This window comes from Panthera onca, chromosome B1, assembly GCF_046562875.1.
Source record: "Panthera onca isolate mPanOnc1 chromosome B1, mPanOnc1 haplotype 2, whole genome shotgun sequence".
In the NCBI taxonomy this organism is placed as follows: Eukaryota; Metazoa; Chordata; class Mammalia; order Carnivora; family Felidae; genus Panthera; species Panthera onca.
In genome coordinates, this window is record NC_138342.1 from 13,786,376 (window position 1) to 13,801,337 (window position 14,962).

At 35.9% G+C, this 14,962-nt stretch overlaps 1 protein-coding gene across 1 annotated transcript in view; it reads left to right on the plus strand.

Annotated features, from left to right (window-relative positions):
• Window positions 1-14,962, plus strand: part of NCAPG (non-SMC condensin I complex subunit G) — a 46,054-nt gene that overhangs the window by 12,278 nt on the left and 18,814 nt on the right. The window contains exons 9-13 of the mRNA XM_060655362.3: window positions 765-888; window positions 2,651-2,737; window positions 3,058-3,237; window positions 5,447-5,557; window positions 8,957-9,076. Coding sequence (XP_060511345.1) covers window positions 765-888; window positions 2,651-2,737; window positions 3,058-3,237; window positions 5,447-5,557; window positions 8,957-9,076 — 622 coding nt within the window. The remainder of the gene's footprint in view (window positions 1-764; window positions 889-2,650; window positions 2,738-3,057; window positions 3,238-5,446; window positions 5,558-8,956; window positions 9,077-14,962) is intronic.

Here is a 14,962-nt window from a genome sequence, read left to right on the forward strand (position 1 = left end):
GTATGTGTATGTATACATGCATATATCCATACATATATATGCATATATGTATATATGATTAACTCTTGAGTAACAGAGGGAGGGGGTAAGGGCACTGATCCCTCATCCCCCCCATGGAGTCAGAAATCCATGTATAACTTTTGACTCATAAAAAACCTAATTATTAACAGTTTCTTGACTGAAAGCCTTACCAATAAGCATAAACATAAAAATCGACATCAACAGTTGATTAACATGTGTTTTCTGTTATATACCATATTCTTATAATAAAGGAAGCTAGAGAAAAAAATTAAAATCTTAAGAGAAAATACAGTACTATATTGTATTTATGGAATTGTACCGTACTGTATTTATGGGCAAAAATATGCATATAGGTGGACCTGTACAGCTCGTATCCATTTTGTTCATATATATGGAAAGTACAAGTTCCTCATTCAGTTTTTTTCAGAATAAATAAAATTGCAGGTTTTGCTTAAAAATATTTATAACAGGCAGGACTAGTAATCTATCTAAAGATTTGATTCACTTCTGATATTTTGTCATTTCATCATGTTGATTTATGAAAGATTGTAGGATCATTTATAAATATTATTTTTTTGCAGGACATGAATTTTTGACCTAAAGTCTGTACACATTTTTGTATTTATAGTGATAAAAAAAGAACTGAGACAAATGTAATTAAGTCTGCAGGATAAGTGAAATGTTACAGATAAAATGTGTTTTTAAGGTCATGTTTAAATTAAAATATTTGTTTTTGAATGCAGGAAACGACTACTGGCTATTTTACAGGAGATTCTTACTCTGCCCACAACCCCAATATCCCTACTTTCTTTTCTTGTTGAGAGATTGCTCTGCATTGTTACAGATGATAATAAGAGAACACAAATTGTAAGTAATTATCTTCATTGCTGGTAAAGGTTAAGAGGTTTTGGCTAATGATATTTAGGATTGTATTGTTTTCAGTAGTTTTTGCTTTTTTGTCTTTAATTGCTTTTTGTTTTAGTCTTTTCTGTTAAGTTTTTAAACTTCTTAAAACTGAGTCTTTCTCCCACACACACTTTTTATTTATTTTTAAAGTTTATGTATTTATTTTGAGAAAGAGAACAAGTGGGGCAGGGCAGAGAGAGAGGGAGGCAGAGAATCCCAAGCAGGCTCTGCACTGTCAGTGTGGAGCCTAATGTGAGGTTTCAAATCACAACCTATGAGATCATGATCTGAGCTGAAATCAAGAGGCAGACACTTAACCGACTGAATCACACCCAGGCACCCCTACATGTTTTTTAAATTTATTATTTATTTATTTATTTATTTATTTAATGTTTTTTATTCATTCTTGAGACCGAGAGAGACAGAGCATGAGCAGGGGAGGGGCAGAGAGAGAGGGAGACACAGAATCCACAGCAGGCTCCAGGCTCTGAGCTGTCAGCACAGAGCCCGATGCGGGGCTCGAACTCACGGACTGTGAGATCATGACCTGAGCTGAAGCCGGACACTTAACCGACTGAGCCACCCAGGCGCCCCTTTTAAATTTATTTTTGAGAGAGAGAGCGTGAGCAGGTGAGAAGTAGAGAGAGGGGGACAGAGCATCCGAGGCAGGCTCCACACAAATAGCAGTGAGCCTGATGTCGGGGCTCAAACTCACGAACTGTGAGATGATAACCTAAGCCAAAGTTGGATGCTCAGCTGACTGAGCCCCACACGCACATTTTAAAAATTCTCTCCTTTCTTCTGTTAGTCCATCATTCTGTTGAATCAGTTTGAAATAGAGCAGGTTAGGGAAGAGGTGACACATGTACCTTAGTCATAGGGGTTTTGAGAGCTGGCTCAAGTTATCCATACCTAGGTTCAAATCCCTTCTGGTACTTTCTGGCTTTGTGACTTTGAGCACGTTATTGAATTTACTCTTGTACAGAATGAGAATAGCAATAAAACCTACCTTTTCTTGTTCAATGAAATAATGTTCATGAAGTGCTTGGTAAATACAGAGATAAATGTTATCTATTATAATATTGCCAAGTATTTTCTCGAGATAGTCAAAAAAGACAGCTCTGTCAGTGTTTTTCATAAATTCATGTACTCTCTGAGTTGCAAGTTAATTCGGAGGTTGGCTTTTTCCAATCCTTCCTTATACGTACTTAAACATAAATCCTTTCTACAATACAGCATTCCCAGTTAGTGGTTATCCACATCTCCTTAAGTACCTTCACTGGGGATGTAGCCTTTTCCTAAATCAGCCAACTCTGATGTCCCAGTGGCTGTGAGAGGAAAAGTCTTTAGTTATGCTGTCATTATTTATGCAAGAGGGAATTGAGGATTACGGGCAGAAAGTTTTAGTTTTTGGTCCCTAACATTAGATATTATACTCATTTTTCTTGTTTTTTTTGAGTATTACATGAGAGAATTTATCTTCAACATCTGTGTGCCTGTTTACCTTCTTATAATCTTGGAACTTTTAGTTAGATATATTTGTTTGGTCATTTTTTCCCCCAAATTGTCTAGAAGGTAGAATATGTGCTATTTTTACTTGTGTGTTTTGCTGTATTTTTTAGGAGATTGTGGATACTATTTGGAATTATGTATAGCAAATTTGGTGTCATTTTATCATATAGAACATATATTAAATCATGTACTCTGAATTATAATTTATCAGGTTACAGAAATTATCTCTGAGATTCGGGCGCCCATTGTTACCGTTGGTGTTGATGATCCCGCTGATGTAAGAAAGAAAGAACTCAGGGTAAATTTCTTCTAAATTAAAGAAATGTTTTGAGAATAATGTAGTTGTATAAGTCTTTTATTTCCTTTTGCTGCATATTTTCAAAATTGTCCTCACAAAGTCACATTACTAAGTATAAATTGTAAGAGTATCTAAAATGTTACCAGATTATGCTGTCTGAAAGATTTGCCTGTCTCTGATTCAGGAAGAATACAACTTTTTTTGTATATGCTGGACTCGGCTGAACTTTTGGGTTGTTGTGATTTTAAATAATACTCTTCAGTTTGCTATAGATTTTTATATTAATGGTTTTTGTTAAAGCAATTTATATCTTTCCTTAGATGGCTGAAATAAAAGTTAAACTGATTGAGGCAAAAGAAGCTTTGGAAAATTGCATTAACTTACAGGATTTTAATCAAGCATCAGAATTAAAAGAAGAAATAAAAGCATTAGAAGATGCCAAAGTAAAGCTATTGAAAGAGACAGAGCAACTTGAAATCAAAGAAGTTCACATAGAGAAGGTATAGATAACTTTTTCATACTAAATGTCAGCAGTTATTAATCATCTCAACTACACTTTATTTTCCTTCTTAACTCCTGCCAGTGTATGTTTACTTTGGAGGGGTTTTTAGCAGTATCATGAATTAATGCGAAAATAGTTTTTCCCTTTTGTTCCTTTTTATTTTAGACTTTGAAAGCCTCAGTTAGCTTTAATTATTATAACTAGGACTTTATTTGCTCCCTTGTCATGCTCATCTCTGGAGCCTATAGTCTTTTCTTCCTTGCTAAGGAAACTTACCTTCTAGTATTTTCTTCTGTTTGGTTGTGTGTGTGTGTGTGTGTGTGTGTGTGTGTGTGTGTGTGTGTGTGTGTTTTGAATGCTTTAGAAAAAGAAAATGCATCCATCTATCCATCCCTCTCTTCATGGAAGACTCATGACCTTTCTGAGCTGAGGAAAAGAATTTCTATGGTAACCATACGATTGTACATGTAGTTTTTAAAGCTTAACTTTTTGTTCTTAGAAAAAGCTAAGGAGTTTTGTTATTTTAAATGAAATACTAAACATTTTATCTAGTAACATTTAAAGTTTAGTTTCAGCAGTCATTTTTTTTAACTTAGTTGTATCTGATAAACTTGTCACTTTAAGATAGAATGGTATCAGTTGCTGTAATATTTGATGTTAACTTTCATTCAGGACATCTTTTAGAATTTGTCCTTTTGTAGTAAACATCATTTATTATTTTACTTTTTGAGTTTGGGAAGTGCCAATTGATGTATGCTCAAAGAGAATGCTGGATAGGAAAGAGTTTACTGTTCAGGAGCATTTTGTAAGTTATACCATATCCTTGATTTCTCTAGTTATAGACATCCCTGCTCCAACACTCCACTTTCCCATTGAATATGCCTGAATTTTATTTTCATAGCTAGCATCTTATCTTGTTTGACAAAGTATGGATCATTATGGGTGCTTAATTTGAGGAACGGATTTAAAGTGAAAAATAAAAATGTAAACTGAAAAATGATACAAACTGCAGGTCTGAATTGGGAAATTGTGAACAAACATGGCCTATCATGATTAATATCATTTATTTAACTTAACTTGCTTTGACTATTTGTGTCTTCATTTGTCTTATTTAAGGGTTATAAATCTATTCTTGTTGTTGGCTTCCCCAGGGGAAGAAGTGTTTTCACTTGACATTGGAGTAAAAATAATAATGTAAGCTAACAGTTACAGGATGCTTTTTCTGTGGTAGTCACTGCTTCAAGCACTTCACAAGTATTTGATTCTCACTATAACCTTGTGGGGTTGGTGCTATTTTCATTTTATATAGGAAAAGTAACTTGCCCAAAATTACACGGATAGTAAATGGTAGAGGCAGGATTCAAACCCAGCCGAGTCAGGCTTTAGATTTGTGCCTTTAATGCACTGTATTGTTTCTTCTTGATGTGTTTTTAAAGGAATCCTGTAGGCCCATGGAATGGCTTATATGAGGGTCTAGAAGTTTAAAGAGTACCTGCTGTGTTTAAAAACTTCAGGTCCATATGACTAGGGAAGTGAGGGGAGAGAAGTAAGAGATAAATCTTGTGGAAAAATTAAGGGCCAGGCCTGTTAAGGTCTTGTATAAGCAGTATTTAAAATTTTCTGCTTTAGCCAGGGATCATGGTGAATGACTAAAGGTTTTCAGTGGTAGGATAAGATTTATATCTTAGTTAGAAAATAGAGTGCAGAGTGATAAAAGCCTAGGCAGGCATAGTAGTTGGAGACTGTTATAGTAATGTAGCCTTGATATGTATACAGCCAGAAGAAGACAGTGATGGTGGATGTGGAAAGAAGTGATGGATTTGAGGAGTATTTAGGAATTAGTAACAGGGAGAAGAGTGAATCCAGAATGTACCCTAGGTTTTTTGGTTTGGACATTTGGTAGATAGCAGTGTTATTTATGGAGGTAGCACAAGAAGAGAAAGGATTTGGGTAATGATGAGTTCTTTTGGAAATTTTGAGTTTGAGAAACCTGTGAAACATACAAGAGGAAATGTAGCAATTGTATATATTAATCTGAAACTTAGGAAATGGCTGGGTGAGCTCATGGATGGTAAATGGAGTTGTATGATTGGATAAGATTGCCCAAAGAGACAATATGCCTTAGAGAAAGCCCTGAAAAAGCTAATATTTAAAGGATGGGCAGAGGATATTTATACTAATGTAGAATATTTTGTGTTTCATTTTAGAATGATGCTGAAACACTACAGAAGTGTCTTATTTTGTGCTATGAATTGTTGAAGCAGATGTCCACTTCAACAGGTATAGGTGCAACCATGAATGGCATCATTGAATCGTTGGTAAGTTGGTGGCCTTTGAAGCTTTATTTTAGCCCACTCCTTCCTTAGTTTGTAAGTAACATGTTCCTTGGGGTTCAAAAGAATAAAAAGATAATCATCTTTAGCATCTGATAAATATAAATGGTAAAATAAAAAAATTATATAGTGGGTACTTCATATTGTGAAGATTAAATTAAGGTAATGTATATAAAAGACCTCGTATATAAGTTATACGTATCCCTTTAACAAGTTTGAAAAGTTATACTAGGAGGGGATGTAAAATATTTTCATTCTTTGAATAGTAACAGGAAATACTGAAACATATTAGGTATATTTAAGTCCTGGAGTCTTGCTATATAGAAAGACTCTGAGACTTACTTTATGAGCCCTGTGAAAGGAATTTGGGGTTTTTTTCCTATATATTTAAAGACGTTTTACTAAAGTAACTCTTCATAGAGATTTTATTAACTATAGGGACACAAATACTGCAAGACTCTAGTAAAACAACATTGTCTGATAGCAGTATAATGCAGACCGCATGTAACTTAACATTTTCTAGTAGCCACATTTAAAAATTAAAAGTAAATAGGTGAAATATAATTTTAGTATACTTAACCGAATATACCCCAAATATTTTAATGGCATCATTTGCTCAATATTAAACTGTCGAGACATTTTACATTCTGTTCTTCATACTAAATCTTAATAGCACATCTCAGTGTGGACTAGCACATTCCAAGCATTCAGTAGCCACATGTGGTTTATGGCGACAGTATTCCATAGTAGGGTATTCTTACCAATGCTACTTATTCAAAGCAAATTTTGATTGTATCTAGGCTCTTCCAGGATCCTCCCTCAATTGTTTTTACTTGGGATTAATGAAAAACAGCCCATGGATGTAATCTAAAATCTAGTTCCCTGGGGTGCCTGGGTGGCTCATTCAGTTGAGCGTCTGACTTCAGCTCAGGTCATGATCTCGTGGTTCGTGGGTACGGCCCCACATCCGGATTGCCCCGTCAGTACGCCCACTTTGGATCCTCTGTCCCCGCCTCTCTCTACCCCTCCCCCACTCAGGCTCTCTCAAAAATAAATTAGAAAAAACCCACAAAACCACAAAGAAATTTAAAATCTAGTTCCCTGAATTGTCATGAGTTTCTAAATGCAGTAAAGATGCCAGTTCTTGTTTACGACAATGTAGAACTTCTGATTAAAAGTAGCTTTTACTAAACCATTAAAATTTAGTTTCATTCTTAGTGGAGCAAATGTCTTTAGTGAAAAGTAGTAGTTTTAAAGTTCTACTTGCATACTTTATGTCTGGTCCTATTGCAAGAAGATGGTAAAGTATGGTATAATTACATAATTGGAGTAGTAAATATGAAGACTATACATGTAGGGAGAAGATACACAAATTTGAGTGAAGGAAGAACACAAAATTGAATAGTCATAATGATTTTAAGTGTACAAAAACAATTTATGTCTAAAGATTGAAGGAAGGGGTGCCTGGGTGGCTCAGTTGGTTAAGTGTCTGACTTTGACTCAGGTCGTGATCTCACAGTTCGTGAGTTCGAGCCCCGCATCAGCTGAGGCTGTCAGCTCAGAGCCTGGAGACTGCTTTGGATTCTGTGTCTCCATCTCTTCTCTGCCCTTCCCCTACTCACTCTGTCTCAACTCTCTCTCAACAATAAACATTAAAAAATAAAGGTTGAAGGAAACTAGAGGGATGTAAATGAGTAAGATATTTACATAGAGGAGTTATATTTTAGTGAAATTACCATTTTTAAAATAAAAATCGAGGTGCCTGGGTAGTTCAGTCAGTTGAGTGTCTGACTCTTGATTTCAGCTCAGGTCACAATCCCAGGGTTGTGGGATTGAGCCCTGTGTCGAGCTCTGCACTGAACGTGGAGCCTGCTTAAGATTCTCTCTCTTTCCCTCTGCCTTTCTTCCCACTGCTCATGCAGGTGTTCTCTCTCAAAAAAAAAAAAAAAAAAATTAGAATCATAAAGTTACTAGTTGAGCAACTATTTATTGAACATCTATATACTAAATGCCAATGATAGAGTGTACACGGTATACAAAACATATATAGACTGCCCTTGTGGATATTCTGGTCCAGTGATTGGGACATCAATCAAATAAATAAGTGGAAGGTTTTGACATTGATAATTGCTATGAAGAAGAGCTGTATGGTCCTATGTGAACTTAAAATATGGGATTTGTTCCATTCAGGGAAGGTGACCATAATCTGATATTTGAGTAGACCTTCACTATGTGAAAAGGGGAGGGAAGAATGTTCTAGATTTCTTCTCTCCAATATGGCCAGACACATGTGGCTGTTAAAAACCTGTGGCTAGGAGCTCCTGGGTGGCTCAGTTGGTTAAGTATCTGACCTCAGCTCAGGTTGTGATCTCACAGTTGGTAAGTTCAAGCCCTGCATCTGGCTTTCTGCTGTCAGTGCAGAGCTCACTTCATATCCTCTGTCCCTCTCTTTCTCTGCCCCTCCCCCGCTTGCATGTACCTCTTTCTTCTGCTCTCTCTCAAAAATAAACATTAAAAACAAACTTGTGGGTATTAACAACTAGTCCAAACTGAGATGTGCTGTTTCAAAACACATTTGGTTTTGAAAACTTAGCACAAACAACACAACGTAGATTATCTGAAAATTTTTTCAAGTTTATTTATTTTGAGAGAGAGTGTGCGCGCGCGCAAGTGAAGTAGGGCAGAGAGAGAGGGACAGAATCCTAAACAGGTGCCACACCGTCATCATGGAGCCCGATGTGGAGCTTGAACTCATGAACTGTGAGATTATGATCTGAGCCAAAATTAAAAGAGTTGGGCACTTAATCGACTGAGCCACCCTGGCACTCCCTCAATTTTTAAATTTTGATTACATGTTGTAATGGTAATATTTTGGTTATATTGAGAATAATAAAATGTATTAAAATTAGTTTCACATGTTTCTTTTTAATGTGCCTACTAGAAAATTTAAAATGACATATGGCTTACATTATATTTCTGTTGAGTAGCACTGCATGGAAGGCATCAAAATCAGACCATCGTTAAGCAAAGAGTAAGGGGGTAGCATGGTATAAGATGACACTAAGAAATACCACATAATGAGACAAATGTCGTGTAAAGGAGTTTTATCTTTGTCTTATGAGCATTGGGAAGCTATTGAGTCACTTTTAGCAGGTGGAGGGGGACGTGTCTCATGATCAGACTGTATTTCAGTCTGGCTATATTCTCTGTTTTAGCAATTTAATATTTACCTTTTTTTTTAATCTGAAAATTGATGTCGACAGTATGGATAAGAAGTAGATCTAGGAAATCATATAGAAATTACCTCTTTGACCATGTTTTTAATAATGCTGTTATAAATTTCTTATCCTGGTCAAAACTCTTTTAATTTCTAATTCATTTTAGATTCTTCCTGGAATAGTAAGTGTTCATCCTATAGTAAGAAATCTGGCTATTTTATGCTTGGGCTGCTGTGGACTACAGAATCAGGATTTTGCAAGTAAACACTTCGTATTATTATTGCAGGTAGGATTTATCTTGTGACAAAATCTTGACTGTATTTTCCTGAAATAGATACTCAGAATCTGTGGTGATAATGTGAGTACTCTACATTTATTCTGTTCCAGGGCTTATTGATGACAGTGACTATTATGGATGACTTTTAGGGACTCTGATTTTTTTTCTTTTTTAATGTTTGCTTATTTTTGAGAGAGAGAGAGAAAGAGAGACAGCATGAGTGTGGGGAGGGGCAGAGAGAGAGGGAGACAAAGAATCTGAAGCAGGCTCCAGGCCCTGAGCTGTCAGCACAGAGCCTGATGTGGGGCTTGAACCTACAAACCATGGGATCAGGACCTGAACCAAAGTCAGATGCTTAACTGAGCCACCCAGGCACTCCTAGGGACTCTGATTTTTATCTTTTGATTTCTTTCTTAATAAAGTTGAGAAAAGATGAAATGTCAATTATTTATTTATTTTAAAAAAATTTTTTTTTAACGTTTATTTATTTTTGAGACAGAGAGAGACAGAGCATGAACGGGGGAGGGTCAGAGAGAGGGAGACACAGAATCTGAAACAGGCTCCAGGCTCTGAGCTGTCAGCACAGAGCCCGATGCGGGGCTCAAACTCACGGACCGTGAGATCATGACCTGAGCCGAAGTCGGCCGCTTAACCGACTGAGCCACCCAGGCACCCCGAAATGTCAATTATTTAAAATATTTTTAAATTATATATAACAAAAATATATATAAAATATATATAACAAAAATTATAGCAAATATTTGTTGAGTATGATATGCTCAGCATTATTTTATGCTTAGGAAAAAATAAGATAGGTAATGAAAAAAACAAGATAAAAGTTGCTGTCCTAATGGAGCTTACATTTTAGAAGAGGAGACACACAGTGAAAAATAGCATGTCAAATTGAAAAAAAAAAGAGAGGAATGGAAATAGGCAGAAGGATCTGTTTGGTCAAGAAAGGCCTGACTAATAAATTGAAATTTGGACCAGTCCCAGGAAAGTTGGAGAATGAGCCATGTAGATATCTGGGTAAGTTGTTTCTGATGAGAGGGAAGAACAGGGGAAGGGCCCCTGAAGTAGGACTTTGTTTCACATGGTCAAGGGACAAGGGGAACTATGGCTGGGGCAGATTGAGCAAAGAGGAGAAGGGTAGGAGAAAGGATTTGCAGGTAATAGGATGTACATGTCTTCTGGGGACTTGCAGACTTCGCAGTGAATGAAATGGTAAAGAATGGGAGGATTCTGCATACAGGATTATTATGATCTGACTGGGTATAATGTTGATGTAGACTAGGGGTTGGCATACCTTTTCTATAAAGGGCTAGAGAGTAAATATATTTTACTCTGCAGGCCACATGGTGTGTCTCAAGTACTATTCTGTGATGCAGGTGTGCAAACAGCTATGGCAATATATAAATGAGTTTGTGTGGCTGTAGTTTAAAAAATTTATTTATGGACACTAAAATTTGAATTTCATACAATTTTCACATGCAACGAGGTAATTTTTTTTTAATCATTTAAAGATGTGCAACTCTTCTTTATTTGAAGGCTGTGCAAAAACAGGCAGCAGACTGGGTTTGGCCCCTCACCCATAGTTTGCAGGTCTCTAGTATTTAGGGGTACAAGTATGGAAGCGGAGATGGCTCATAGGAGGGTATTGCAATAATCCTGGAAAGAGATGATGATGACTTGGACCAATGTTCAAGTGGTTACTGGGGTCTTGAGAAGTGTTGGTAATCTACATTTGAAGATGGTATCTATAGAATTTGCTGATGAATCTGATGTGGATGTGAAAGAAAGAAATTGAAGAGAACTAAAAATTTTAGTTAAAATAATTGGGAAAGATAGACTTGCCCTTTCCTGTATGGGGAAAACAGGAACAAATTTTATGGTGGATGAGATAAGGAGTTCAGTTTTGGGTGTGATAAGTTTGAAGTTTGAGTTGCAAGTGGATATATTGAATAGGCAGTTGTATGTGAGTCAGAGATAGGAGGGACATGCGAGTTGGAGAGAGGGATCTAAGTCTTTATAATAGTATCCAATGCTTAGAGACTGGATGTTACCTGAGGGATGAATGTAGAATGAGTAGCAGTCTTGCCGTTGTAGTTCCCTAGGGCTTAGGTAACATTTAAAGGAAGGGGAGATAAAGAGGAACCAGTAAAGACCAAGGTGAAGTGGACAGTAAGGGGAGAATGTGATGTCCTAGAAGGCAAGTGAAGATGTTATTTTCCAAGGGCTAGCATCACCTAACTGTCTATTGCTGGTGACAGGTTGATAAGGATTTATAAGTGCCCATTTGGGGCAAATAAGGAAATATTTGGTGACTTTCATGAGCGTAGCTTATATGGAGGTTAAAGTTTCATAGGAGTGGGCTGAAGAGAGAATTATGAGAGGGGAATTGGAGATAGCCAGTGTAGACTACTCTTTCAAGGTTTTGTTTTTGTTAGGACTAATAGAAATGGGGAGGTAGCAAGAGAAGGATATGGGATAAAAAGAAGAGGTGGGTTTGTTTGTTTTTTTTTTAAGTTTATTTATTTTGAGAGAGAGAGCATGCACGTGAGCATGGGAGGTACAGAGAGAAGAGGGAGAGAGAATCCTAAGCAGGCCCTGCTCTGTCAACACAGAGCCTGATGCAGGGCTGGATCCTACAAACTGTGAGATTGTGACCTGATTTGAAACCAAGAGTTGGACGTTTAACCAACAGAGCCACCTTGGCGCCCCAAAATATTTTTGGTTTCAATTTTTTTTTAAGGTTGAGAAAGTTACAGTATGTTTGTAATACTAAGGACAATGGCCTAGTGAGAGGAAAAAATTGATAATATAGGGAAGAGAAGGCAGTTGCTAGAGTGCTATTGGGTAGACAAGAAGGGGTGGCATCGAGTGTACCAGTGGAGTATGACTCCCTTGGACATCTGTCTTTAACGTTTGGGCCTGGCTTAACTTCAAAAATACACCTCCCTCCATTTCCCATATAAAAAGACGATGTGATTAATGTAGCATCTGGTGTTGCCAAATGGTATAAAAAATTGCGAGGAATTTTAGTGCAGATTGCTTGCCAACAGGTTAAATGGGAATACTTTGTGTGCTCAATTTGAAAATAACATGTGACAACACAGATCGTCATTTTCATGAAAAGATTATTTTAAAAGACTGAACTCCACCAATAATAGAATATTCCCTCAGCAAGAAACCCTTATCTTGGAGCATCCTTTAATGTTGCAATCACATTACCAGGAAAAAGAAAGTATACAATTAAAGAGAACTTGGGGAAGTCATGTGTTCTGGAAATGGTCAAATTGTTTGTGGCTTGTATCAAAGGAAGAAAATTAAAATTGTACTTACGTCAAAAGACAGTCATAAGAAATTTCAGAGTTTTGTTCTAGTTTCTTTTTTTGGAACGTTTGGCATCTGATCAATTTATTTAATGCAGTGATGAAATTACTGTTGCTGTTTTGTTTCTATTTATCATCCTATGCTACTGTTGTCACAGGAACATTTCTGTTATTGTTAGGTCCTTTTGGAAACTTGAAATGTCAGTATTTAAAATGATGTGAAGTTCCTTTCTCAAAGAAACTGAAAGAAAAATATTGGTACTTTGTTCAGATGAATCATTTTTAGTGCTTGGCCATATATCTGGTTTTGCTCCAACATGCAGAGTGAATCTCCATGTATAGTGAGACATTCTTTTTACATCAGCAGGTATTGGCATCAGTGGTTCTGCTAGTAATTCTCAAGAAAGTCTTGTTTACTATTGTGAAATTTTATGGCTTTATAGGTACCCAGGGAATAAAATCCTGTATTTTCAAAGAGATTTTACTAAGAAATTAGTGTACAATAAACTCTCTACTTTCCTGTCTTCCTAGAAGATGGATCTTGTACTAGATTGACCCGTGGTCATTACTTTTTTTTTTTTTTTTTAACGTGGAAGAAAAATCTTATTAGAATGTTTGATAGTGAACGATTCATTTATGTCTAGTTAAGTGTATTTTTTTTGTTGTTGTTCTAAAAATGGGATAAAACATTAAGATATTCTGTATACCATTAAGAATGCTGCTGAAAAATTATAAGTTGTAGTCAGGCTGGAAGTCTGATAGAGAAGATTGAAGGTAGACAGTTATATAAAATTTCTAGTATTGCAGCAAAGGAAATACCATAGAACTTTCCCAGAAAATAATTAAGTTCAGTTAACCTTTAAAGATGAAATGTGGATTTTGATCCTTTTAATTTTTGCTGGCATAATATCAGTAATAAGTGCTGTGGTCATTTTAGTCCAAAGAAATGCAGTATGAATGTAATGCTTAAGAGTGGCCTGGACCATTCTGAAGTATTTAATACTACCTCATCTTCCACTTGACAGAGAGAGCTTGTTACTGTTTGTATTTATATATGTAATTTTCTGTAGTAGAAAGGAATTGTCAAAATGAGGCAGGTGTGAAAGATAAATGATGTTTTTTATGAAGACCATTCCACAATTTTACTCTCTTCCAAATCAAGCCAGTCAACAGAATAGCAGCCTTGTCATGGAATTAAAGTTTTAATGAAGTAAAGTTTGCCTTTTTTTTTTTTTTAAAGTATAAATAGCTGTGATCTCTAAACTTTTTTCAAGGACTAGCTATTAATATTTGCCTTAAAAATAGGTATAATTTTTTGTAAATTAAAAATGTGAATGATAAAAGTTTCAAATGCAGTAAAATAAATTATATGTATGATTTTGCCTATATTTTTTTATTTTTATTTTTTTATGTTTGTGTATTTTTGAGACAATGCAAGAGACAGAGTGCAATCGGTGGAGGGGCAGACAGAGGGAGACACAGAATCTGAAGCAGGCTCCAGGCTCTGAGCTGTCAGTCCAGAGCCTGATGCGGGGCTCGAACCTCACAAACTGTGAGATTATGACCTGAGCCGAAGTCGTACGCTTAACCAACTGAGCCACTCAGGCGCCCCTGTTGTTTTGTATGTTTTTCTGGGGTGGGGTTTTAAACTCTTTATCAGGTCCTTAAAGTGGGTCATGATCAAAAGTAGTTAACCACTGAATAAATTCAATTGTTTATATTTATAAAATTATTCTTAGGGCTATTGTTAGAAGATTTTAGATTAAGGGAAAATAGCTGTGTTTTGGGAGTAAGAAATCAGTTCTTTTTTAAATCAGGTTTTAGTAATAAAAATTGATTGAAGACATATATATACACTTGTTAGGTGGGAGAGGGAGATTATTTCATTTTAAAGTCTTTCTTAGATAAATATTCAGTATTGAGAGCTATTGCTAGCCAGTAAGGGACTGAGAAGGGCAGGGAAAACAAAGTTACTGCTGAAAGAGTATCATGTTTAGAATTTGTAGAGAACAGTCAAGAAAACTATATTTGGCTTTGGCAAATATGTTGGTCTTACCATAATAGATACAGTCTTGAAATTTCTTTCAAAGTTTTGAGCTATTTTTCTCAGTTCACTAACTTGACCAACATGCAGGTAATTTTCATTCATTCTAAAGAAAGGCTAAGCCATGTAGCCAAATAATTTATCAGTGTCCACAACTTAAGGGCAGTAAGGAATATAATTAATCTCTTCGTAATAGAAATATTCGGTTCTTTTTCATGGCTTTGAAATTTGGTATATAGGAAATCAGTGTTCTTAACTTAGGACAGACTCCTACAAACCAATGGGTTTTATAAGGTTCACTTCCTTTTATAAAGGAGTCCAGTTCATTGAGAACTGAATTCACTTTTAATGAATTCTGAATTTATTGAGCTAATAAGAGAAAATTTTATCTTTAGTGAAGCTTGATAACCTAGAATAGTACTAAGAGTACTGATGTTTTTAATGAATGCTTTTCATTGGTTGGAATGTAATGTTTTTGTCTTAATAGGTGGCCCAAAACAATTTCAATGTAATTAAACT